This window comes from Melozone crissalis, unplaced genomic scaffold, assembly GCF_028551555.1.
Source record: "Melozone crissalis strain CALT ecotype California unplaced genomic scaffold, PUWL_Pcris_2 ptg000014l_1, whole genome shotgun sequence".
Lineage (NCBI taxonomy): Eukaryota > Metazoa > Chordata > Aves > Passeriformes > Passerellidae > Melozone > Melozone crissalis.
The window spans coordinates 10,045,688-10,071,476 of NW_026535792.1; the positions used below are offsets into that span (position 1 = coordinate 10,045,688).

At 39.1% G+C, this 25,789-nt stretch overlaps 2 protein-coding genes across 2 annotated transcripts in view; both read right to left on the minus strand.

Moving 5' to 3' along the window:
- Nucleotides 1–43: 43 nt before the first annotated feature.
- On the minus strand, nt 44–4,924 carry USP50 (ubiquitin specific peptidase 50). Its single transcript, XM_054273001.1, has 6 exons — nt 4,737–4,924; nt 4,123–4,335; nt 3,330–3,522; nt 2,714–2,856; nt 1,505–1,637; nt 44–928 (listed from the first exon to the last, which is right to left on the minus strand). The coding sequence occupies exons 1-6, from the start codon at nt 4,922–4,924 to the stop codon at nt 764–766; spliced, it is 1,035 nt and encodes a 344-aa protein (XP_054128976.1). The 3' UTR covers nt 44–763.
- Nucleotides 4,925–7,728: 2,804 nt separating this feature from the next.
- The window catches only part of TRPM7 (transient receptor potential cation channel subfamily M member 7), a 51,632-nt gene continuing 33,571 nt past the window's right edge, over nt 7,729–25,789 (minus strand). Inside the window, exons 20-40 of the mRNA XM_054272492.1 lie at nt 25,455–25,583; nt 24,503–24,787; nt 23,302–23,476; nt 22,620–22,752; nt 21,619–21,803; nt 20,845–20,977; nt 19,665–20,380; nt 17,585–17,661; nt 16,687–16,746; nt 15,581–15,662; nt 15,133–15,203; nt 14,610–14,647; nt 13,633–13,658; nt 13,266–13,316; nt 13,112–13,177; nt 12,150–12,433; nt 11,754–11,836; nt 11,226–11,431; nt 10,179–10,230; nt 9,979–10,085; nt 7,729–9,679 (exon numbers count right to left, since the gene is read on the minus strand). Coding sequence (XP_054128467.1) covers nt 9,549–9,679; nt 9,979–10,085; nt 10,179–10,230; nt 11,226–11,431; nt 11,754–11,836; nt 12,150–12,433; nt 13,112–13,177; nt 13,266–13,316; nt 13,633–13,658; nt 14,610–14,647; nt 15,133–15,203; nt 15,581–15,662; nt 16,687–16,746; nt 17,585–17,661; nt 19,665–20,380; nt 20,845–20,977; nt 21,619–21,803; nt 22,620–22,752; nt 23,302–23,476; nt 24,503–24,787; nt 25,455–25,583 — 3,090 coding nt within the window. The 3' untranslated portion in view covers nt 7,729–9,548. The remainder of the gene's footprint in view (nt 9,680–9,978; nt 10,086–10,178; nt 10,231–11,225; nt 11,432–11,753; nt 11,837–12,149; nt 12,434–13,111; nt 13,178–13,265; nt 13,317–13,632; nt 13,659–14,609; nt 14,648–15,132; nt 15,204–15,580; nt 15,663–16,686; nt 16,747–17,584; nt 17,662–19,664; nt 20,381–20,844; nt 20,978–21,618; nt 21,804–22,619; nt 22,753–23,301; nt 23,477–24,502; nt 24,788–25,454; nt 25,584–25,789) is intronic.

Below are 25,789 nucleotides of genomic sequence, written 5' to 3' on the forward strand. Positions count from 1 at the left end.
ATCAAGATTGTACATAATAACAGTCTGACTCATACTCACACAGTTTAAAGGTTCTCCAGATAAAAATGCTGTTTTGCATAGAGCTGATTAGTTTAAAAACTTCTTTTAGTTGCATCTTACATATTTCTCTACTATGGATTAGGGTTAGTTTTCCTTTTCTGATAAGGTTGGCATTCAAAAGTCTTACATTCTGAGCTTTTACCTGTCTGTCTGTGTCTGTCTTGCTGGTGGAATTAAGACCAATATTGATTGTTTTCCAGAAGCTTGCAAGCTGCAAACAAGTTTAAAGTGCTGGAGAAACAAAAATGACATCAGTAGAGCAATGCCTTTTTCTTTCTTCTGTATTAATGGTGACTCCATCCGCTCTTCTGTAGCACAGTCTGGTCTGGTTGTGTGCTTTCACTTTGGTATCCTTCTGTTAGTTCCTGAAAGGCAGCTTAGAACAACCTACTGTACTTAGCCAGCAGAAAAACAAGAATTTCCAAGTAAGTGCATCCGTGTGCTCAACATCCATGTTGTTTTGAGGGGTGCAAGAAGGGTGTCATGGAAAACAACCCTGGCCCTTGTGCACATGGAGCAGATGCACATTCCTTCATGGCTTAGGGCTGTAACTGTCCTTTCTAGGAGTCACTTCCTGAAAGACCACAACAGCTGATCAGGGTGCACATGCTCTAGTTTATTGATGAAACAGGAGTTGGCTAATGCTGCTGGTGAATTCTAGGTGCTGCCCTACCTAGTGTTCCTTTTCAAGACTAACAGGGTGTCAGTAGCCTTGGGAGATGTAGAAGAGGAGGTAAGCTGTGTCAGCCTGCACTGCAGAGTCTGGGATCTTGGTGACCTGTGCATCATCAAAGCTGTACCAGTGCTGGGTGATTGAGTGCTTGCAGAAGGCCGTGTAGTGGCCATAATCCAGATCTCCAGCATGGTTCTGTAACAAACAACACAGTCTGTTAAAACCAGACTCCTGTTCTGTCTCCTTTCAGGCAAAGCTAGGAACTGGCAATGGTTTCATGTGTGCACTTGGAAAAGATGGCACGGAGGGTTCTAGCCCCTTTTGGCCTAGGACAGGGAATGTTAATTCAAATAAATTCATTCAACCAGAGTTAATGGATTATGATCATGCTTATTTATGTTGCAATTACATTTGCAATCCAACTATTAGCCCTAATACAGGACACTACAAGAGGACCCCATTGTTGTGAGCTATGGCCTTATTTAAAACCAGGATTCATGCTGGATCAGCCTGCAAGTTTACTCCGAAGAGGCATTATGTGCCAGGAGAGCATTCTTTTAAAATTGAGATGTTGGGGAAGAAGGAGAAATAATGTCTCTGTCCTTCAGTTACATACTGTTACTGGATTACGTCCATGGCTGGTAGAAAAAAGCGTACAACAAAACATACATTAAATTATAATTCATTATACATTCAGTCCACACCAACACAGACTTCATCTGCTCCATGAGCCAGGGCATTCCCAATAAAAGCTGGAAGGGCAAAGCTTACCACTACAGCACACAGGCTGTACTCTGTATTGTTGTTACACGATGTGGAGATGTAGGGAGAGAGATCCAGATCGCTGAATGGATAGCAGACAGTGGTTGAGAGTTTCCTTCTGTTCTTGTCCTGCCAGGCAAACCTGAAATGAATTTTTGGACGATTTTAAATGACCCTCAACTTCTGTTTGTGTTGTGGTCATTGCTTAACTGACTTTCCTGGGAGGAGGGAAAGCCAACAACTGACTGCCCAGCATTTGAAAGAAAGATCTCTGGTAATGTTTTGTATTGTAGTAAACTCACAAAAAATGCACCAAACCCTCATGACATGTCCAGCAAGAAAAGCAAAGCTCTTGCTTCCTGATCCTTCAGTCAAAGCCTGAAGTCATATCTTTCCATCAGTCTCTCTGTGTCCTAAACATTTTGGACTGGACTGCAGTGCCAGTGTCAGCTCTTCTCTCATGCCAGACTTCATCCCTCTTCCCTCTGTAACGTTGAGTACATCACTGCACTTTTAAACATTCACAGTGTGGCCAAGAGCTGCAGCTGGGGACCACGTCCTTTGAGAATGTTGAGAAAAGCAGATGCTGAATGGAAAATTAAAAAAGAACTTCAGATAACATAGTTCTGGGAAGTCAAATCATCCCAGAGTAGTTTTCTTTATAGGTGGAAAGTTGTTAAGAAAAAAATTTCTTTAGAATAAATTCAGCGCCTGGCTATGTGTGGCTAGTGAAATCTGCTAACCCAGGTGCTCCTTTGCTGAGGCACCACTCTCTTTAGGACTGATTTAGTAAAGGGATAAACAAAAGCAGAGTGTCTCAACTGCAGCAGCAGCAAGCAGACCACTGTCAGTCCTGCTTTTGGAACCCAAGGCACAGGAATTGATTCACAGGGATCATTCAGGGACTGGATGAGCCCCTGCACTGGGCTGTAGTCAGTCACTGCCTGGTGCTGTTCTCTTCCCTCTGGAGAGGGGATCCCAAGTATGGGGAGAAATTTGCTGGGCTGCAGGACAGAGCACCGTACATGAAATTCAGGACTGCAACTTGCATGTTTGACAGGTGTATTTCTGTAAAGGCCCTTTTAGCTTTCAGGTATCTAAAGTACTAAACCCACTTATTTGCAGTGATTTGTTTCCATTCAGGCAAACACAAGTGACTGTCCTTCATGACTCACATTGCCCAGGGGCTGGCCATGTCCTACCTCACTTAGACTATACCTCTTTAGATGAAAAATTATGATCTGTGGTGCCTTGGTTATGGAGGCTGTTACTGTTGCATCTTGGTTGCTTCCACACCAGTGGCAGTAGATTTGGTTGTTCCGAGTCAGTGTGTCTGGCTGAAAAAAGCATTCCAGGCAGTCCTGTCAAAGGAAAAAAATCCAATCATGACTTGACTGAACAGATCTTCCTCCACCCATAGAGGTGTTAAGCAATAAGAGATGAATTTGCTCCCCCTAACTGAAGTGTGATGCAGCAAGGCTGACATTACAAATTCACAAGACAAAGCAGCCAGCATTGGCTTCCATTCTCCCCACCAAGGCAGAAATACTTGGATAATTGGAATAAAACCTTCACGTCTGCTATTGAATAATCTTAATATCCTTCATCCCCTGGCAACTCTTGAGCATTGGTCTTATAACCTTACCAGCCTCCATGGTTCTGAGACCAGTAAAGACACCCCACTTCTCTAGGGACCAGATCCAAGAATATCCATTAGTGCTCAGGAGACCAAAGTAACTAAAGCAAGCCCTGCATTTTTCCAATAAAACCTTTTAGTCTAAGGCTCTACTCCCAGCTGAAGCAGAAAGCAGCAGGAAGGTGCTGGCTGTTGTACCTGCAGAGAGCACACTCTGGTGGAGGGGATGGGCAGGGAGAGGACGGTGAAGCTCTCGGGTTTGTCACTGAGGGCTTTGCATGTCAGACACCTGATGGCATAACTGAGCTGTCCCTCAAATAAGTGTGTTATAATAGATGTGCCACTGCTACTCCTTGTGCTTGCTCCTGCAGCAGCGCTCCGTCTTTCTTGGCTTGGCTATACAGAAGGAGAAAGATTGACAAAATGTAGATAAGCAATTGTTTTGTTAAGTGCCTTCAACTGAGTTTCAGTACATGCTGCCCACTCCCTGGGTTGATCAGTTGTTAGTCGTGCCACAGAACATGGCTCTAAAATGCTGTTACTTTACTTGATGGTTCATACATGTAGAGTAAGATTGATTCATTTTCTGAGAGAAAAGTAACAAAAATACAACAAGTCAGACATTTGATAGCATTAATTGCTTGAAAAGCTCTTTATCAGTGGCTCTGGAGGGGAGAAAGTCATGGGTGCATGGCAGATGTGAAGTTTTCAGGCAGATGAGAAAGTGGATGAACGTTAACTGTGGAAGGAGAAAGGAGAGGCAGAGGTTAGGACAGTGAAGCTACACCAGCATTGTCATTTAGATGGGGCTGCAATTTGATGGAGCATTAGACAAGAAGCAAATTAATAATTGTGTGTCCATGGGTCTGAAATAAAGGTAGAAAAGGAAAGTTATTAGTGGCCCCATCATAGAGTTCAGAAGAGGATGATAGGCAATTATTACATGGAATGCCAAGTCATGCAGAGGAAACAGCTGTAGTTCCCAAAACACCACAGCTGGGCTCTCACCTGCTTGAAAGCCTCATGGAGGTCATCCAGCACACAGATGAGGAACTCCTGTGCATCATGCTGAGTCTTGCTGCTAAAAGCTGGGTGCCGCTTCCCAAAGACGGAGTGAAAAGCCTCAGGGGAAACAAAGTCAAACTCTCCAAGCCACATGTCAGACACCAAACAGCCAAAGGCAGTCGCAGACTCTCCGATCTCCCTTGGAAAAAAGGGGAGAGTTTCAGGTGATGGATGAAAAAAGAGTGCCTGCCTTCAAATGGAAGCACAATACAGAAACTGAGAAAACAGATGCTGGTACAGTACAGCTTTGGCAGCTGTCACTTGGCTTGAGGGACTCTGCAGATCCCAGAAAGTGGTAGGAATCATGATCAAGACAACAGTAACAGGTATTACCATCAATATGGGAAGAAATGCTGAAGGACCAGCAAGGAAAAGGGCTGGGCTCTCAAAGGAGAAGGAAACCAGCTGGTGGTCAATCTGACTGGAACTGCCTGGGGGAAGCTGGCAGGTGCCTTGGACAGTCTCATGACAGCACATATCCTTTGGCAGTAAAATAGTGCCAAGCAGAGAGCCCTCAGCACTGAGAACAAACCGACTCACTGGTGCAGGGCTGTGTTCCACTTCCCTGAGAGGAAATACTGCACGAGCGGGGTGAGGCTGCAGAGGCACTGCAGCACCGCGTTCATGTAGCACGTGTTCTCCAGGTTCTGCAGCCCTGTGAGCCCCGGGTGCAGGCTGCTCATATCCTCCAGCTGTTCCTTGGGGGAGTACTTCCATTTCCATGCCATCCTTCCACCTACTGTGAGAAAAATCCACACCAGTGGGAATCTAAAATGCTACAGTTTCTTCTTTAAAAATTACGTTCACATTTATTTTCACCAGGTTTATAGTGGCAAAGACTCTTCATCTTCCCCACTAAGCTCTTTCCAGTATGGTAAGAGGCATCATTATGAGGTGTTATTTAAACACCTAAGGTTTTAAGAGTTATTCCTAATATTCTATTCACTCTTTTACTCCATACACAATTACTCAAAAACTACCACCACTTGTGAATAGCCATTTTTAGGGCAAAATGCTTAATACTGCATATTACATTATATTTCATTTCCTTGGGTACAGTACTCACCTGTTTTCTAAAACCATAGGTTGCAGTCCAGATGCTACTAGAAGCAGGTTGTTCTTCAGATTTTTGCTATATAATGTTACTTAATTCATGTTAGGAAAATTTTAGTACTTTTGTTTTCTGGCTGCATAAGTCTGTCCTGGGCCAAAGTGTCCCCATCCCCAATCAGACAGTTGAGATGCTGAACACAGAATCTACACCACCCACACCTGCTCACCAATGTTGCTGTTCTTGTTTAGAGGCTGATGTTGTATTCTGAGGCAGGGCAGAGAACTCTAAACCCGCAGCAATCTCCGTAGAAAAAACACGAGCAGTGCCCTGTGTTCAGTCCCGTGTTCCATCCTGTCACCCCAGCATCTCCTGCCCCAGCGCCTTGTGATGTCACCTGGTAACACTGGCCAGGGAACACACCTGGCCAGACCTGCCTCTGTGTCCTTCTGTGCCAGCCAGAACAGAAAACTTTGGGAAGAGAGCTCCATTCCACTGAGCAGGGAACTTTGGCCCAACACCTTTATCCGTGTTTGCTCACTTGGATTAGGATTTATTATTGCCATGCTCTGCTGGAAGGGCAGTGATGACCAAGGGTGTTGATCATAAAGGGATGGAACTACCTCAAAACATCATAATGAATTAGCTTCTTGGTGTTATGAGGATTTTCCTGAGGAAAGATAAAAAGGTATGGCAGATGGCTTTTAATTAGCTATGTTAATGCAGTTCATCTCTAAATTCCATATGCCACTGAAGAGCAGCAGTTTTTCCCTCTTTGTAACAGACAACCTGGAATGTAACAAGTACCCACAGAAGAGGCCCATGAAGTGATGTAAAACACCTCCTAATCATCTTGTAAAACTTCAAGGGATGTCTCCAGCACTCCTGGGACAGGTGTCACTGCTATTGACCCCTCAAAATCTGGTTCAGTTTTGTAAATGGAACTGGATATGTTTATTCCCACATTTTGTGCAATCTGAATCAAGACTTTGACTTACTATTTTGATGTAGCACAATACACAAATCCACATGGGTGCCACCACCTGCAAGGTCTGCAGCTGAGAATTAACTTTTGCCACCACTCTCACCACAAAGTAAATTATTGCAAGGAAAAGTCTTAATCAAGAAATATTAAATCATCAGAACTTTTTTCAGAGGCCTTGTTACATATTGAAAAGTCCTATTTTTTTCCCAACTGGTCTTTTAGGAACATTTAATATGAACTGATACTACCAAATCTACAGCTGTAGTATTTTTCCCCTCTCCAAATTCCTACACTGTTAAGAGTTACGGCATTAAGTGAAATGCAACCACAAAGATTTAACATGTAGGAAATCACTGTCAGGCATAAAAACCAAACCCCTCCTTTTCCAAACCACAAGGCTGCTGAGCAGCAGCTAAAAAACCAGTTCCCCAGGAGCTGGTTGTATATATTTTGCCACAGTGCATTTAGGATTGGTTTTCTCTGAAATGTTTCACCACCTAAATACTGCAAGAAAGCAGTCAACAAATGACTTTTAATTAATCCACCAAAGTCTAAATTATGAAGCATATAAATTTCTCTATAGGAAAAATACCCTTTTAAATACCCTCCTAGTTGGAAATTCACTAAAGCATTTCAGATTTTGACTAAAAAATAATTAGAGAGGGTTTGAATTATATCCCTCTATTTAAAAGCTAGGTTCTAAGAAGATATGCCAATACTTTTGTTCTTGAATAGTTATCAGAAGTTCCAGTTCCATCACTTTCCTCCTTTTTGGTAAAGAAAATTTATAAGCTAAAGGATCACAACACTTCCCTATTTATAGAGCATTTTTAGATTGATGAGGTTTCAGCAGAGGTGCCACACTTGATCTTCTCAGACAAATAGAATTCCATGGAATAGTTTTCATGTTCCTACTGCCCAACATCAGCAGGATGTGGCACTGTTCAAACAGAGTCAGGCTTCTTTTTCAAACCAACTTGTTTTTGTCCTTTGCCACCACAGTTTTCCAATTCCTTCCCTAAAGGGTACTTGACATTTATGATTTTTTCCCCAGCAAGTATGAGGCAGATCACTTCTGGAAGTTACACATTCCTCCCCTCTCAGTCAGTTTAGACGAACACTTCTCATGTAATTCAAGCTGTAAATCACACAGAGTAAGCTACAGCTCATGCCAGGCAGATGTACAGAAATGTGAACAGTGGTAACCACTCCAAATCTTACAGGCATTTCCCAACCACTTTTGTCCCTTTTGGCCTTGAAAAAGCTTCAGGCCTGAGTCACTGCAAGACTGAGCAGAAGGAGCACTCCCCATAATCACTCACACCCATCACAAGGTGGTCACATCTGTTTATTTTGCTAAGAAATGAGTCACAAGCAGAACTACTGAAGAGCAGTTAACACAGCTACAAAATAACTGTGCGTAGTTAAGTGTTTGTCAAGAAACAAAGTTTCCCAGGTTTTACTTGCAATTTTCTCAAAATGTTTTTCTTCTTTCATACACTGAAATCTGGTCACATTTTCAAAACACCAGAGACTCCTCTAGAAATCTCTCTCAATTTGCAGAGCCAGTCACGCTTACAGACTCAGTGCTGCTGTTACTTTAGAAAGGCGCACGTACATTTGGAGTATCTGCCCATTCCCTCCCAGCAACAGGAGGTGATGCAGTCAGAAGAATTAAACATTGTGAAGAGCTATTTTTGACTGATTTACTCATGAATCCCCTCACATGTGTTTGGCAGCTATGACAGTTTTCACTTTTTTACCTCCCTAGTTTCTGGTGTTGGCCCAAGTTGTGATACCTCAAAGGCTAAGAGCTACTTTGATCCAGCGTGGCAAATTCTACTTTTCTGCATAAAGAGTTACTTAAATTCACCAAAATAACCCTTCAGACTGAGACGGAGAGCAGAAGTCTGTAAACAAGAATAAATTTATTTTAGATTCTTTAAAGATTTAATGATATACAAAATGTATACAGTATTATATCCTTATAACATTTTACCTTTCCCCATCAAACATAAAACACCATTTAAACAACTATTGTGTTCGTGCCTTAGGTCTGTATCTATAAGATACACTACTGAATAAAAAATTTATAGAGCTATATACTGCCCTTTTAATTAAAAATTACAAATTAGTACCTATGTAACAAAAAAAAAAAAATCGCAGCATGAAACTTCAGTTGGACAACAGGTTCTTTTCTTGCTGAATGCTCAACAATATTTGGGACAGTTAAATTACATTTTATTGGCATGAAGGTGCATTGCAATCTCCCGTACTTTACACAATGGTAATCCAACCCTAGTCTCTCTTAAGTAAGTACCACAAATAACATAACATTAAAGATGTTTTCTACACAATTTTAAATACATTTACAAGTTATGTGTACATTCGGCTTTGATACACTGGTTTTAGGAGATCTTTGGAAGGCAGAACTTCTGAAGCAGTCACTACGTACGTACAAGGGAAAGCACTTCCAACTTGTGTTCTTACAAGGCAACTTATTTGGACCAGCACAAACTAATTCTTCTATTAAATATGATTATACCAGTCTATCATGGCTTTGTTACTATTTGACAGTGACTTGATAAAATTGAAATGTGTAAAACAAGAAATTTCATTATGCACAATTCAGGCTCTATTTCACAAAACAAAAGCAACCAAGCCCAGTTGTACAGTCATGAAGCTGAAAGAATCCTGATTCAGGAGACTCTCTCTCTTTTGGAACAGATCACGTTCCTACCTTCAACTTCAGTCTATTGGCATCCTATATACACCTCATTTGGCTCTGTCCTCTTCAAAAGGTCAGATTAAAAGACACCTGGTGAGAAAATATTAGTGGAACACTTCCGAAAACACTCTAAGAATACTCTGGCTTTACAGAGGTAGGTGCTTTCTCCTGGTTTTGCTCATTGACAGTAAGACAAATGCCAAAAAGACAAATGCTTTACCTTAAAACATCAACTACCAAAATCCTTTTGGTGGAAGGCATATTTCCCACCACAGGACTACAGGAAGAAAATCCTCCACTAAACCAAAATAAAATAAAAAATAAAACTTTCTGCTTAAAAAGCCCCTTTAAAAACACATCTTAAATACTTGTCATTATTCCACCTTTAGAAGGATCAGCTGCCAAGCTGCTCTGTAGATGGTTATCACAAGGTAAAATCCTTAGATTATGGACCAGCCAAAATTCCACTTATGATACAGTAATCCTTGTTTTGACAAGTCTTTCTTTTCATTATAGTGAGGGAAAGGTAAGTGACAACTTGGTGAGGTTCCAGGAAGTTTGAGCGAAGCCACTGAGTTGGTCACATCATCAGAGCATCAGACGGATGGAATTGGCCGGATCAGAATCTTTGGTGCAGCTTCCAGGCTGAATTGTCAGTTCAGGGGCATCGTCCTGAGGAAATATGATCTTGTCAGGTGTGTAGTCATTCCTCTTCAGATCTGTACAAACAGAACAAAGTCATAATGATTACTATTTCTTGAGCTAGTAGAATCAATGGGGCATAAATGTCTAGCAAAGATTTGGATATGCAAATGCACTTTTGAAGAGGAATTTCAGGATATGCACTATCAAAACAGGGATTTTTTAATCATAGGTGCAATCAGAAGCCTAAAGTCAAATTACATAATTGCTGTTTATGACTTGTTAAACTTTCACAGCATGCCTTGACTATTTCATTATGTATCACACAACATCTCATGACATCAGTGTCTCAGAAGGAGGGTCCTGCAGCTCTTACCAGGAAGTTTCAGTTTCCTGCAGCAGGAATTACAGTGGTGCTTTGCTCTGAAGTTTTTTATTGCATCCTCTCCCAGATTGGCTGGCCCAAACACCATATCATATGACCTTGAAAAGAAAGTGCACATAAACATCACTTGGCATGTGTTCTCTTTCCAGGGAAAGTTTTATGTAATACTTCCAGTCTTTCTTAACCCTTACCTTTTTTCCCCAGCTTTTATCACAGAGGGATCTGTCAAATTTTCACCAACACCTTCAGACAGCACATGAAGAAAAAGTTAAATCTGATACACTTCTGATTACATAAATATATTAATATTAAAAAGCCTTGAATCCTTAGCTATGACTTTTCAGCTTTTCCAAGAATAAAACAAGAAAAAACCCACAACAAACACAACCCAAACTAAACATGATTCTCTACCCTTAGAAAATTGCTCCTAAGCAAGCACTCAGTGCTTCTCAGATTTCTTCTATCTATTTTTTGCATTTCCTAGCTTGAGTTTTCACCCATGAGAAAAATCTCCTATACAGTTCTCACTGCAGAATATCTGGCACAGAATTCAGGATAAAACCAGCTTCCCACATTGGCACTACACAAATGTGCCAAAAAATAGCATTTTTTACGGCACATTTCATTAGGAAAATGTATATATTTATAGTTTCTGTGTTGCTGTAAGATTTAATACTATATTAGAACTAAAAAGCTGGAGCACAGGTCCTGTGAGGAGCAGCTGAGGGAGCTGGGGATGTTTCTCCTGGGGAAGAAGAGACTCAGAGGAGACCCCATCACTGTCTAGAACTACCTGAAAGGACACTGTAGCCAGGTGGGGGCCAGTCCCCACCAGGAGGACAAGCAAATGGCCTGAAGTTGCACTAGGGGACATTTAGGTTGGATATGAGGTAAAACATATTCACTGAAAAGGCTGCCAAGCCCTGGAGCAGCTGCCCAGGTAGTGGTGCAGTCACCATCCCTGCAGGGATTTTAAAGCTGTTTGGGGTGGCCCCAGGGCACATGGAGTGTGCTGGATTTGGCAGTGCTGGGTAAAGTTGGACTCAATGCTTTTAGAGGTCCTTTCCAATCTTTATCATAATATGATTAAATAAGAAAATCATAGATCCTAACTAACTAGAAGAAGCAGCACTAAGTAATGCTGTTTATTACAAATATACAAATCCTTAACAAAATGCTATCAAAAGAAAAACCCATAGACCTTGGCCCCAATGCAAGTTTCAAAGTCAGGGCCTTACCTTGCAGATCTAATACCAACAGTTCTCCTCTTGTATACTCATATGTCCAGTGGCTGAAAGCCAGCATTACCTCCTCCAGCATGTTAGTTGGGATAATTTCATCCCCATTATTGTTATTGTATTTTCTAAACTCTCCAGTCATGCACTCTTCAACTGCAAACCACTGGCCAGCAGAGTGGCAATATAACAGGAAAACTTCCAAGAACCTGGAAAAAATACACTTAATTAATATAGTTCCAAAATAGGAATCTAGCATTACTATTAGATTTTTATTTGTTTTACTAACAATTTAAATACTTTTAAACTATTACACAAAGCCATTTAGATTATCTCACTAGATTAGAATCAGTGCAGAAAATATCAGTGGAAAATACTGCATGGGACAATTCTGCTTGCCACATTCACAGCAATATTCCAGGACATGTCTACATATCAGTATTTTAATATATGTGATGCATCTATTCACATCCTGTAGGCATCGCCCTGAGCCAAAAGCATGCAATACAATGGCATTTTAAACACACTCACCTTGGAGAGTATGGGATGGATTTGGGCTTCATCTGGTTGAATGCAAAGGTGAGCTTCTGTGCTGCTCTCTGCTGCTGAATTTCCTGTGAGTCAAACCCACACCTCATTAGCTGCTTAACAGAACAGGGACCAGCAGTGGGAACAGTGTCTATTCCCCCAAGGCAGAGTAACAGATTACTTGCTTTTTAAATTATATCTATATTTTAAGAATTTGAGCTCTTTGATTAAATAAGCCAACCTGGAGCAGAGTTTTTAACACTTTTGCTCATACAGAACCCCACACTAACTTTTTTTCTTATTCTAATAAGTATATACTAGTTTACAGGTGGGAAAATAATTCCTGTTTAACATACAATGCCTGTCCATGTTTAATAATTGACAAAAGACAGAACTTACTCTCAAGCACAAGTGCAACACAGTGTCCTCCTTATAAATGCTTGACCAAGTGTTCACAACTTCAGGAAGAAAAGACTTGATGATGTAAAGATGTCCTGATTTCAGGATATCATATTCTGACCACGTGCACACAACTTTGAGAGCTCGGCGTAAACCTCCTCCCATCTCCTCTTTACTTAAGAATTCGATTTTAGCACAGAGCCCCAGCTGTGACCAGGAGGACATGCTGTTGTTCAGGATGCTGGGAGAACTCTCTTCAAGGCGATACACAGTGACTGGTTCACCTGCAGACAGCACAAAAGCCATCACTGAGCTGAACTTGCCAAGTTTGAAATTAAAAGCACTGAAAACACACCACTTCTTACAACAAGCTGCAGTGTTAAGTCATTACAAACATCTTGAATTAACAAAAAATTTAAATTGCCCAGTGGGATGACCCCTCTGCAGCTTTTCTCACAGAGCTGCAAAATTTGTCCTCCTGTTTAGAACTATTAAGGACCCTGTTCAAACAGCACTAAGAATACTGAATAAATGTTCAAAGTTTAAACAAGTGAAGACAATTTAAAGCAATCCTTCCAGAAGAGTTTGTTATAAAACTGTTAGTACAATATTCCCATCACTGTAACACCATTTCTGAGGACAACTATAATTAAATCCACATTTCATAATCAAGTGAGTTGCCCTAGAAAAGGTGTCATACTCACATATATTTCTGAGTGTTCTAAGACAGACTTCTTTTAGTTCATTAAGACTTCAGTTTCACAGTTGCTGTGACAAACTGTGAACTTTGCCTTGATCCTTCTATATCAGATCCTTCTTGATCCTTCTATATTAGATATATATAATATATATCCTTGATCCTTCTATATTAGAAGGATCCAACCAAATTAGAATCCATATAAGGTTTGCTTTTCTTCCCCAAAAGACCACAGTGAACCAGCAAGAAGAAATACAATTCTTACCTCTTGGAGGCACAGGAGTGAATGGAATGCTCTGTGATAATCTCATCAGGTTATTTCTTTCTACAGCTAGAGGAAAATGACAGCATTTGTTGAAGTTTAAGGATCTTATAAATGCCAATAAAAATACAAGCATTAGTTTGTAAGAGGGACTGACCTGAGTAATAGTAATTGATATCCATGATAGGCTTGAAAGGAGAAGCAATGCCTGAAAAGAGATTAAGGTGAAAAAAAGAAAAAAAGAGATACTCTAGCTACTAATTTATGTACTAAAATACCACACTACAGTTTGAAAAGGATCTGCTGTGAAGATAATGAAATATTGCGCTTAAGTCTATGGTACCTCAGGGGGGGAAAAATGTAGTGCTTAAAGCTTGGCTGCTTATTTAAAATTTTTTTTAAAATCACAGTATTGTGTGTCCAATAAATTCCAAATTACCATCAATTAAATACATTCCCATACAAACCCAAGCAGTTGGTTATACATAAAAATCTCTCACCTTCAGAGCAGAAAGAAAACTTACCATTCAATGCATCTTCTTCTGATGGCCTGTCAAATGCCAAACACAACAGTCACCTTCAAACTTACTCTGCATTCCCTGATTTTGACACCTCATCCTAGGTCACCTTGTTAACCTCACAGTACCACTTTTATCCTGTTATCCTATTTTTCAAGGGCAGTACAAGTTTCTTAATTACTAAATAGTAATGGAAAGCTGTTAAGTAATCTCATGTTTTTACAGCTACACTTTAAATACCTCCAAGTCATGCACAACATTATGCTAAGTTTGAATCACAAGAGCTCGTTCCCACAGAGGTGCTTTAATTAAAACTTGTTCATAACAGTTTACCCTTCTGTTATCAGATAAATAATAAGGTAATGGCTTTAACAGTTAACTCAGGGGGTAATTGTTAACAATGCATAATTTCAGAGGTGGTTACAGCTGAAAAGGCTGGGTAAAGACCTTTACCAGGAAGGGAGCTGCTCACTATGTGTCCACACATTCTCATGCTTGCCCTCCAATGTGTGACACCATTAATCTAAACAGAACCTGCTAAAGCATGGTGAGAGCTCAGCCTGACCCTCCATGAGCCCCTGCAGCCCAGGGAGCCAACCCAGCCCTGGGCTGCATCCCAAAGAGTGGCCAGCAGGCTGAGGGGGGGACTCTGCAAGAGACCCAGCTGGAGCTGGGGCCACCCCTGGGACCCCCAAGGAAAGAAGGACGTGTTGGGGAGAGCCCAGAGGGGCCACAAAGATACTGGGAGGGCTGGAGCCCCTCTGCTCCAGAGACAGGCTGGGAGAGCCTTTCAACCAAAACCATTCTATGACAATCCTATGATTCCAATGAATACATTCGGTTATTTATCAGAAGAAAAAAAAAAATCAAACTTCATGGGTTTTTTTCTCATTAAATGCAACTAAATACCATTATAGCCAAAGAGAAAAACAGATCAACAGACAGAGTGATAAAATTGCTCCATTAGTAGAAAGCTTACTTACATTTGACTGCTATTTGAAGGTCTGCCCTGTAGCCAATCCTTAAAAACAAAGGAGAGGAAAAACAAAGAGGGCTTCAGTTTTGTAAGGAAAGCACAGTTTACTCAGTTGGAGGTGGAGTGGTAATGTGTATAATGTGTTTTAAGCACTTGGAGTACAGCCTGTTTATTGGAAATAAACCAGGCTGTACTGAACTGCAGTTGAATGGAGAGACCCAAATACAACCAAGAAATGGTAACTACAATTAAAAGAATAAATAAGGCTCTATATTCACTACTGTTTATAGATTATATAAGTAATTCTTTTCCTTATAAGAAAAGAATTTTGATTTTATTTCTACAAACAGAAAACAGCACAGATTTTCATAGTGAGAACATACACAACTTCTTCCCTTAGTGAAAACAGGTCTCCTGTTGCCTCCTAGAACAAGCAAGTCCACAAATCAGTATTGCTCTATCTGTTTCTTCTCCTTTATTTGTTCATCTTCTAGTTCTGCTCTAGAATGTCACAAAAGGTTGATACAAACCGTCAGTAAAGCTGCTTTGGAGTCAACTTGCTGTGTGTCTTCACTGGATGCTCTCCTGCTCTTGCTGTACACTGCAAATGAAGGAGATTTGTAACTGGACAAAGAATGGCAGCTGTCACTGTCACCCATTTCCTAACAGTGAACAAACAGACAGCTCAACAAAGCTCTCATGAAACAAGGCAGACCCACAGCTTAGCAGAAGTTTGCAGTCCTAACTGGAGCACTTGGTGTTTTACAGCTCTGGCTGTACGTGGTAAATCCACGGTAACAGGACTGAGCTGGCATGGGCTAGGAGAACCACAAGAAGCAGAAGATTCAAGTACTACCAAACATGAAAATATTTCAAGATTATTTAACCATTTGTGTTCCCTTTGCATCTTCTTAGGATACCCATTAGCAAGGCAAGTTAGAGACAACATTAGGGGACCTGAGCAGAGCCCAGACTTACACTGCTCTGCGTGGGCTGTCAGAGGGTCAGTGAAGCCACCACAAGAACTGGATTGCTGTAGATCACTGTCAGTCTGAAGACCCTACAAAAAAAATGACATTTACCATCAGTCATCATTACCATTATTGCTTTCAACTACTACTCTGGGAACACAATCTGCCCAGTTTTTCTTTTCTTTTTAGGACTGGCCAGGATTCTTCAAAACTTCTGGACGTACTTCAAATACCTCACTGCACAGAAATGCACAAGTTGAGTGCATGAATTCAACTGTGTATGCACAATTAAAATGCTCTTCTCACAGTAGCCACCAGCTGTAATATTTTCAGACACACATTAAGACTCTTGACCCACACCAAAAGAGTTCTTTGCAAGGCAATGTTACAATAGCATAGAACTACAGAAATGTCAATTACACTGAGCTCCTACAAGTACCATGTTCTGCTCATCTGTTTTGTGCTTTTGTTGGCTATGAATTCTTATACAATTATATGGCTCTGGCAGAAACTAAATTTCAATTTGCACCCACTTAAAAGAGCAACAAAATGTAGTGAACTCCTGTCAGGTAAAAACCTGTGGGTTATGAATGCAACTTCCTTATGGACATACTCCTCCATAGCAATTACACACTGTTGGAATATGTACTGAGGTGGTCAGTGTTTGACAAGAAAATATTTCTTTAGCAAAAAAGGAGAAAGGTAGTTTCATCACAAACTAGGACTGTGTGTAGAGTGGCACAGGGCTTACTCATCTGTTAACTCCAGTGGTGAATAAAATGTAAAAATTCATTGTGCCCTGCTTTTGATTCCTGAAATCATAACAGTTAGGATTGTTGCCACCCTTTTTCACCCTTCCTCTTACAGAATATACCCACACTCATAAACATACACAGACCTCTGAGTGTGTGTGCCCAAAATGCCTTTCTGGTGTGTGGTTGTGTGCATAAAAACTATTTCTTTACATCCCTAAACACTAGAATGTCTTAGACCTCTGCCAAGGAGACATCCAGTTTACAGAAAAGAACAGAGACCCTTGTCTTTACTGGAAAGAATACTTTTAGTACCTGTTGAAAATAAGATTCCTAATAAATGGAAACTAACTTTACTTACTTGAAGTCTGGTTGTCTCTATACCCTCCAATATAGCTTTTTTGAAGTCTTCCTGCTGCTCCTATCAAAGAAACAAAGCAAATTTTTAAGAATAACACCAAAAAAACTGTGCCAAAAATACATACAAAAAGCTTTTTGGTCACACATTATACTCATTGAAAGGTTCAGAAGCAGCAGCTTAGCAGAATAGAAGCATTTCAAATGGTCATAATGCAGTTCTCGGGGGTATTCTCCCCTGAATGCATAACTGCAAATTTGTATGTACTAACTCAACAGCTACATGGCAAAAACTGTGTTGATATACATATATATAGACACACACACTATAATACTTGGAAGGTAGGTTTATGATTAATTACTTTGCATTTGAGTAATTTTTATTATTCTCTAAGGAAATTTCTTTAAGGAAATGGAAATGACTCATTTTAGTTTATTAAAGAGCTTTTTCTTCTTGGAAGCATAATGAACAATTTTTGTCACTTTTGAAAATTATATTCACTGTCACCTTGCTCTATAAATTATAACATAAATTACTCTAGTCTTAAGGCTGATCTTCAAATTTATGCGTGTAAAATATTTAGTTAAACATTAATTATGGGATACTTAATTTTATCTCCATTCACAGTTGTAGTCATCTTAGCTTTCATAACCTCAGAGCTTGTTTATTTCACTAGTATCCTATTATGAAGCAACAGTACTTGATGGCAGTTAAGGTTACATGAGTTTTCACTGGATTTTTTTTTTTTTAATCATGAAACAGATGCAAAGTGCAGTCTGTAATGATTGTGTAAGTTTTTTGATTATATTTGGTCTTAGCCTTTTTCCAAACATACTGTGACATCAGAGTTTAAAAGAAAATGATCCCCATTAACACATTTGACAAAGCCTTTCATGCTCACCTCAATATCAGCACTTCTCTCCCTCATTTTGCTGGCTGCCTCTTTGAACCGCTGTAGGTCCATGCTGTCTCTGTGACCTTTGACACAGTGAATTCAAAAACAGTATTCAAAATCAAAGGCAACCTCCAACGTTCTGACCATGCCAACAGTCTGCATCACCATAGCAAAGGGTTACAAACCACCTAGGGTCTGTGCGCCTGTTTGCACTAGGAAAGACATTACAAACATGCTAAAGTGAAGATCAGAGTAACAACATCAAACTACTGCCTTTCCTGCACTGAGGTGTGGAGCACCACCATTCAGAAAGTAAAGCTAATATTTTAAATTTTCACTCAAGTGTATGCTCCTCACAGGAAAGGAACAAGGCCTGGATTACGGCACTTTCACGTATCCTTGACAAATGAAGGGAAAGTAGACAGTTTCCTGGAGGTAGCTTTTACAATATACCCTTCATCCTCCCAGTTGAAAGAATACTTTTCAGAATTTTCCCATTCATGTGGTTTTACACAAAACGAAAATCTACTTGGCTTCACAATTGAAACCTGCATGGTATCACAAGTGATGCAAATTGTGGACAGTAAGAATGAAGGGTATGTTCTAAATGCTAGAGATGTCAGAGGACCATATACAAAAAAATCTGGCTCCAGTAAATAAGTATAGTTAGTATTCAAAGTTATTAGTGGTGAACTACATTTAAAGATTAGATAAGAGTTGTACAATCACTGTCCATAACTTCTGTTTAGCCTTGCTTTCTTTTTTCAACCATGAGGCATTTATACACAAATAGCTAATGTAGGTAACTTAGAAATCCAAGTTTCACAGCAGTAGAATAAATTCTTGTCTAGAGATTTAAATTTATACAACCTCAGCAAATCTCTGAAAAACACTGAGACATCCCTAAAGAACTTTAGCAAGACAACACCTCTGCAGACAACCTGACAATTCCAGATTACGATCTTCTACTAAACACTAAGCATATTTAAAGCATTATGTACTTTACAGGGACCAGTTAGTAAACCCACACCTGTGTTTTGCAATGAATCTGCCACTGTTTTACCATTAAAATAGATAAGTAACTAACCAAAACCATCCACCTTTTTACTGTTAAGCAGAACTTGAGGGGAGGCAAAATGTTGTATTGAACTAAAGGACTTTGGAAGCTTCCAAAATGCCAGCCCCAACCCAGGTTAGCCTAGGCAACAGTGGAAGATCCCAGCTGTAACAGTGTTTAGAAATAAAGTATAGGAGGAACCCTCAGCTTGACACAGATACCACAAAGATATTTGTCCAGGACTCCATCAGCCTGAGTAGTGTTCTGTATTACGTCAAGGAATAGACAATATTTTTGATTTATGCAATCAGAAGGCAGGAGCTTTATAATGAGCCACAAAAGGTTTGTCTACAGCGCCCGTACCAAGTTGTAGAGCTGCTAATTGCCCAAAACTGCTAGACTCAACAACTGGATAATGTTTTTCAGAAAAATATTGTCTATGTGACAGAATTATGGAGAAATTATCATTTCAGTTAAAAAAAACATTCAAGCAACATAGGGAAATTAGAGATGTTAAATGCAAAAAAAGCAGAGCAAAATGGTAGAATAAAGTCACCTGCAACCGGAATACACCCAAAATACCATACAATTCTTGATAAGTCAAACCTTGTGGCTTAGATTTGGTCCACAGTTTATGAAGCAGTCCCATAAGGATGTTAGAACATAAATCTCGGGTTTGCAGTTCCATTGCATGGACATGCTGACTTTGGGAAAGTCCATCTTTAATATTCAATTTTCCATGCGAGCCGCCACGGTTGACTGTTGCCATCAAGTCGCCCGTTGACAAAGAGAACTTCATTTGGGGCTTGTTCTTCTCTAACTTGGCAGGGGACTGGTGAGCACTTTTGTCAACTCTGCAGCTGTAGTTATCATTAGTGTCACTCTCATCATGAATAAAACCACAATTAACGTATCCTCCATTTTCAACACAAGGTTGGGTGAAAGCAAGGCAAGCAGAGCCAGAAGCAAGAGGATAAGAGCAGCTAAAAATGACTTCAGGACATTCAGAATCTACTTTGTTATACTTACCCACAAATGCACCAAATTCTACATTATTATCTCCTTCTGTAGCCTTAGAGAAAACAGTCTCTTCATGCTTTGCTGAAGAATCCAGCTGACTTTTGCAACTGGGTCGAGATGGAGTGCTAACAAAAAACTTTGTTGCTGGGGATGTTACATGTGGCATGCTGTTGGATGAGTTGCCTAATTTTTTACTTTTACTAGTGGATTTTGAGATCTCTGCAGCCTGTATTCGTTGGCGAAGTTCTGGAGGGGAAACAGCATTTGAAAATAAGGCACTGCCTGAGGAACCTGCCTCTTGGAAGTTTTTTTCTTCTCTTCGGGGAGCCAGAGCCAACTCCTGACCAATTGTCTTATGCTGGACTTCTTTGTCATCACGGATGGAAATGTTACAGAGTAAAGCATTGTTACTCTCAAGGCCTCCTTGTGGAAAAGAACCAAAGACGTTTCCAATGCTGTGCTTTTTCCACACAGATGATCTGAGAGAGCCATCCTCAATGAGGTTTTGTGCCAAATGCTTTGAAATGCTCAGTTCCCGGGTGATTTCATTATGAACCTTGCTGGCTTCTGAAGCTTTCTGGGCAGTCAGTGTTTTCAGAGTATCCACAGTTAGAGCAGACAGATCCTGGAGGTGGCCAATCTGTGAATCTAAAGACTGTAATGACCTTTTAATGTAGTTGACACGATCACCAACTTCCTTTATCTGAATGCACATTTGTTCCACCCTAAGAAAAATCAAATTATGAAGTAGATATGAATTGTATTTTTCTCAATATACAAAAACCCCTTTCTGTCCATTTAATCAGGAGGAAAAATAACTTTTAAATGTCACAATAATACGATAGCATTGGACTGTTTTGTAATACAACATTTGTACATACTTCTGAATCACAGAATGAAAATAGCTATCAATTGAGGGCCTACAGCACTTTCTGAAATCTATCAGTTTCTTAAAACTTCATGAGAAATTAAATAATACAATTGCCTCAGTTTACTGAGTGCTCCCATACATCAAGAAGAATCAATCACATTATCAGTTTCTGCACAGCAATGGAAAGATACCATATAAAATTTGCATAAACACTTTATTTTCTTGAGCTGCATTTCTCCCCCTTTAAAGTACATAAAAAAAAAAAACCTGTAAAAGTTCTAATTCTCTATTCAGAAATTATAATTGTAAATATTCTACCGTTCAAATGTGACTCGAATCCTCTCCTCACTTCCAGAATGAAATTTATCATCCTTTTCATTGAAATACATCTCAACACACAGCTCTTCAAAATCATGAAGTTTCTTCTGATCTTCTTCTGTCAGGTAGAGTTCTAAAGAGAGATCAACATTTAAGATGACATATGTAGTGAAGTTGTATAGGTGCTGAAAACTAATAGTCATAACTCTAAAAAAGATGTTAACAATAAAACTCTGCAATAAAATAAAAAATAAAACTTAAAAAAAAAATCACAAAAAATCCTACCAGAGGGCCACCTAAGATCCTTCCTCTCTCATTGCAAAAATAAGTTCAAGGTCAAAGATTGACAATAAAATAAAATGAAAATAGTAATTCTGAGAGGATCTGTACACAATATTATCAATCCTTACACTCTACCCTTTAATCTCCCTTTGAGGCAGAAGCTAGATTCCTTAGCTGGATTTTATTTTTAAAGTTTCAAAGAAGTTTTGCAGAAAGAAAAAAAATATTTCTCAATTACAAATAACAAGAAATCTAATCTATTTGTTTGTGTGATAGGTTAGTTTTAGTGGAGATTTCTAGGGGTTAGCATTAAACTCTTGAGAAAACCATGGTGATTTTAAAAAAAATTACCAATATTGAAAACACATAAAATTAAGACCCACTTTGACTTTCTTTACAATACACATTATAGTCAAGAACATGGTGCTTTTCTGACAGTTGGCTTTAACCATATCGAAAACATTACTGAATTTTTTGGGTAACTGTTCATACTTGGCCCATCTGAAGCCTTGTCTGTCTTTCTTCTTTTACATATACAGCAGAAGAGGGAAGCCATGTGGCTGAGAATGATCAGTGGTGGAGGCAGAACAGGTTTTTCATGGTAGGCCATAATGAAATGATAGCGCTGATACTTCCACACGATGTTTGAAATTGCCTTGACTTGTAAATACACATTGCTGAAAGGGAACAGAACAATATTAACACATCAAGGTGTTTTTGGGGTGGTGGGGAGTTGTTGGTGTTTCTTTAGTGGTTGTTGGATTGTTTGGTTTTTAACACTTTGATAACAATCTTGAATTCTGAAGCCAGTTAAGAGACGAAAGCATAAACTCGTTTCTTGCTGCAAAATTATTTTTATGCAAGTTGGAAACACATTCAAGAGAGCACCATGATCCAGAGCAAGGAGAGGGCTAAAGAAATTCTCCCATCAGGTAACAGCTCGGTATCTTTACTCAGAAATAAGTTACACTGAGATCAAATTTTAAATTTGCTGAACAAAAAAATTAATTATTTCTAACTAAACACAGAATTTTATATCACACCATGTTAATTCTGCAGTCTGCCTTCTTCAGCGTTTGTGCCCATATGCTGCTTATGCCCATAAATCAAACACTTTCAGAGAACTATAAACTACAATTAAACCCAACCAACTGGAGAACAATAAATGAATTTAGGAACAACAGTCAATTAAGACAAACAAACAAGTTTGTTTTGTTTGTTTTCTGACAAAGAGAAGGTACAAAATGCCTTCAAATTTCCTCGAACTTCTGATTCCCCTGAGCTCACAGATGTGACATAAACCGGTCACATCACACACTTCCCTAACTCAGTCATGGGCTTGCAGTGAGGAAGACACAAAGACCAGCCTTAGAACATGAAAAAACTTCCAGGAAATTGGCTTGCTTTGATCTGGAATCAGATCTTATCTTATTGCAGTGAGATAGACACTTGTCCAATTATTAGCAAAAATTAACTACTATCTACACACTTACTTGAAAAATGCAATCAGGAGATTAACCATGATTATGTACTGTACAAAGAGGTAGACAGCTTGAAGAAATGGGGTCAGCCATGTTCCTGGGCCACAGAGATGAGCAACCTTTTCATCAGAATTATTTGCACACACTGTGTTGGGAAAAAAAGACACAGAGAAGACACCTACATCTTTTAGAACTCCCAGCAGGTACAGACACAAAAAGACCCCCAAAGGTCACTTACATTTTGCAACAAGCAACTATCATGCAGTGGTTCTGCAGTTTGAAATGTCTCCAGGCATTTAGGAACATGGTAGAAAAATACCAGAGACAATGTTTTTGGCTGATACTATGCTGTAATCATATTATTGGCTTTTCAAAAAAAGCATAGTACATCATCACAGCCAGAATTTTGTCATGATAGCTGTGGGGCAGAATTCCAAAATCTTGCTAGGAATAGCCTTGAGAGAAATTGTAATTATGTAATTTTCATTCTTAGCCAAACAAGTTTTTAAAAAGAAAATGAAGAATCGGGTCACATAGTTATACAGCTGCAATCCACAAAAGGGAAATATTCCATAGAATGGAATCAATACTAACAGTACTGGGACTTTGATAAAATTGGAATTTCATATGATTTTGATAAGACCTTATCAGAGTAAGTTCTCTCTTTACTTGCTTCATAATTGCAGTCTCTTACCATCAATTTCATAGGCATAGACTTCACCAAAAATCATCCAGTATGGATGAAACACAATATCTCTAGCAAGAGTCCAAGAGGGTGCCTCATCAGGATAGAGTATCGCCTTCCTGGGAACACCAAAACTAAGTAGTACAAGTGCCATAATCACCACAATGTAAAACATGTTGGCCACCTGTTAACACAAAAAAAGTCAGTTAATCCAAAAGGCCATAAATTTGATCTCAGAATGCTAAAAACTTTTACAGTGACAGGTTACACTTGAGAAATTCTATGTATTATATAAAGAAAAGAGTCCAGGACACAAATATTTCACTCAGAAAATTTTGTTAAATAATTTTAAAAACCCACATTTTTCCTGTCCTTTTTTATCATGTATCTAGTACCCTTGGCCAAAGGCAACTGAGCATTTTTCCCTTTCAAGTTGAACACTACTAGGTACACAAGGAAATATTCCTTCATAAAGGTACTCAACAGTTGCATAAAAAACAGAGGTAGATTTCCAAGGGCAGGAACAGAGAACCTATACCTCTTGTAAGAAATGAAAGTGAGAAATTAGCAACTTGATGCTCTTGTTTTTAAGGAATGAGAGGGTGGTATTTGTAAGAACAATTGTATAGAGGGAAGAAACACAAAAGCCCCTTCCACATTCATATACACAGCTCTGAAGCCTTAAAATGGTTTTTAACATTTACAATAGCTACTTACAGTAGAGATAGGTTATTTAATTTTAAGTTTACACAATTTTAGTATTTTTTGTGGGAGATGACAAGAAGCACAATCTATTCCCAGTTTTCCATGGCACAAAACAATGAAGGTGCTTCAGGACACTAAAGTTAAAACTTTTGGCCTAAAGAACACAAAGGCTACAGATTTCAGACCTAAATGGGAAGCTGAATCAAGACAGGTTTCATCATATTCATTTAAGTCTCTGACATCTGAGAACAAAACAGACCAGAGAAGGAAGATTTGCTATTTTTTACATTTATGTAACAGGGATAGCTCCATAAAGGAAGCCTTCTAATCAGTGCTTCTTTTGAAACCCTTTAAGGTATATTCCAGCTGGCTAATTCTGCACATCAAGTTGTTATCCTAGTACAGAAGGAAAAGAAACTTCTAACTAAATAAAACTATTGAGAGAAGTTGTAAATGGATTCAGTTGGGGGGAAAAAAAAAAAACAGTAACAAACATAGTACTTACCATTTTCCCAATCATCATAACATAAGGGCCAGCCTGTTGATTTACAGCTAGAAAATCCAGTAATCGCACATACCAAAAAATGATATTGAGACAGTATGTTATTCTTCCAGCAACAAAGATGTAATTTTCCCTGTAAGTGTTTTCTCCAAAATTCCCCTTGGCTCCAAATCTTAGCGCAAACCCGATGAAGAAAGTGACAATGGCAACTGTGTCACTGATATTGAAGTAATCACTGAACCACACTTTGATCTTCTGATTAATCTTCCCAGCCTCTGACATAAAAATCTGTAAAAGAAATGGAGGTCAGGACAGCTCATATTTATTGCACAGGGATCAACAGTAAAATAGGTGAATCACCAGCATTTTTATACTTGCAAAAATAAAATAGCTATTCAAATAGAGAACTCTTAAACGCTGAGCAATCAAAACCAGTGTTTAACTGTGCCAGCTTCACAACAGGGAAAGGAGGGCTTTGCTCTGACTTAACAATTTATTAAGGAATTTTGGATTTAGTGGGTTTTGGTGATGTTTTTACTTCTTTTGAGGCAGTTACTGTGACAAAAATGAACCCTATCAGCCTTCAATTGAGCCTGAGGTACCAGGTTAAGGGACTAACTTCATCTCTCCCATTCAAAAATGATTACAGAACTTCCATACAGTCTCTTGCTGACCAGGAACATTGTAGTTATGATGGCTCTCCTGTGTCACTAAAGCCTTTTTTTTTTGTTTTGATATCTTTGTCATAGCACAGTGGTAGAGCCTGCCTGACAAATAAATACACATTTTACAAGGCCTCCATCTAACAATTTATACCAAGCTTTAAGATAAAGCTGTACTCTGGTACTCTGATGCTTGAAGTTTCTTCAGTTTTCTTGTTTACAGAATCATAGTTTAGAGCATACTGTTTTAACTGACACCAAGAGGCCAAAATCCCAGATTGTTACAGCCATACCTCACGAATTTTCTCAATTGCTGATGTGAAAATGTAAGCAATAACAATCCACTCCTGAACAGATGGTAATTCTTCCATTTTTACAAGAACCACAAACGTGTAGAGCATGAGGAATCCTAAGTATGCCAACTAAAAAATGAAATAAAACATATACATATAATTACTGAAGGATCCTTTCAAGATGTACATGGAATCTTTTGATGTGGTATACAATAAAAGTTTCAAGTTGCATTACAAGGCTATATTTACCCTTTTTAACAGACAAGTTATTATTTATAAGGGGATACAAACATTTTCATCCTAGAAAAGGAAAAATAGCTGTAATAAGCTATTTA

What these genes read in the sequence shown, in the direction of transcription:
- USP50 (XM_054273001.1), bottom strand. Translation starts at nt 4,924, where the DNA reads ATGGCATGGAAATGGAAGTACTCCCCCAAGGAACAGCTGGAGGATATG. An exon ending in TGGAACACAGCCCTGCACCA is followed by an intron (nt 4,336 to 4,736) that starts GTGAGTCGGTTT and finishes CTTTTTTCCAAG; the next exon opens with GGAGATCGGAGAGTCTGCGA. An exon ending in ACAGCCTGTGTGCTGTAGTG is followed by an intron (nt 929 to 1,504) that starts GTAAGCTTTGCC and finishes TGTTTGTTACAG; the next exon opens with AACCATGCTGGAGATCTGGA.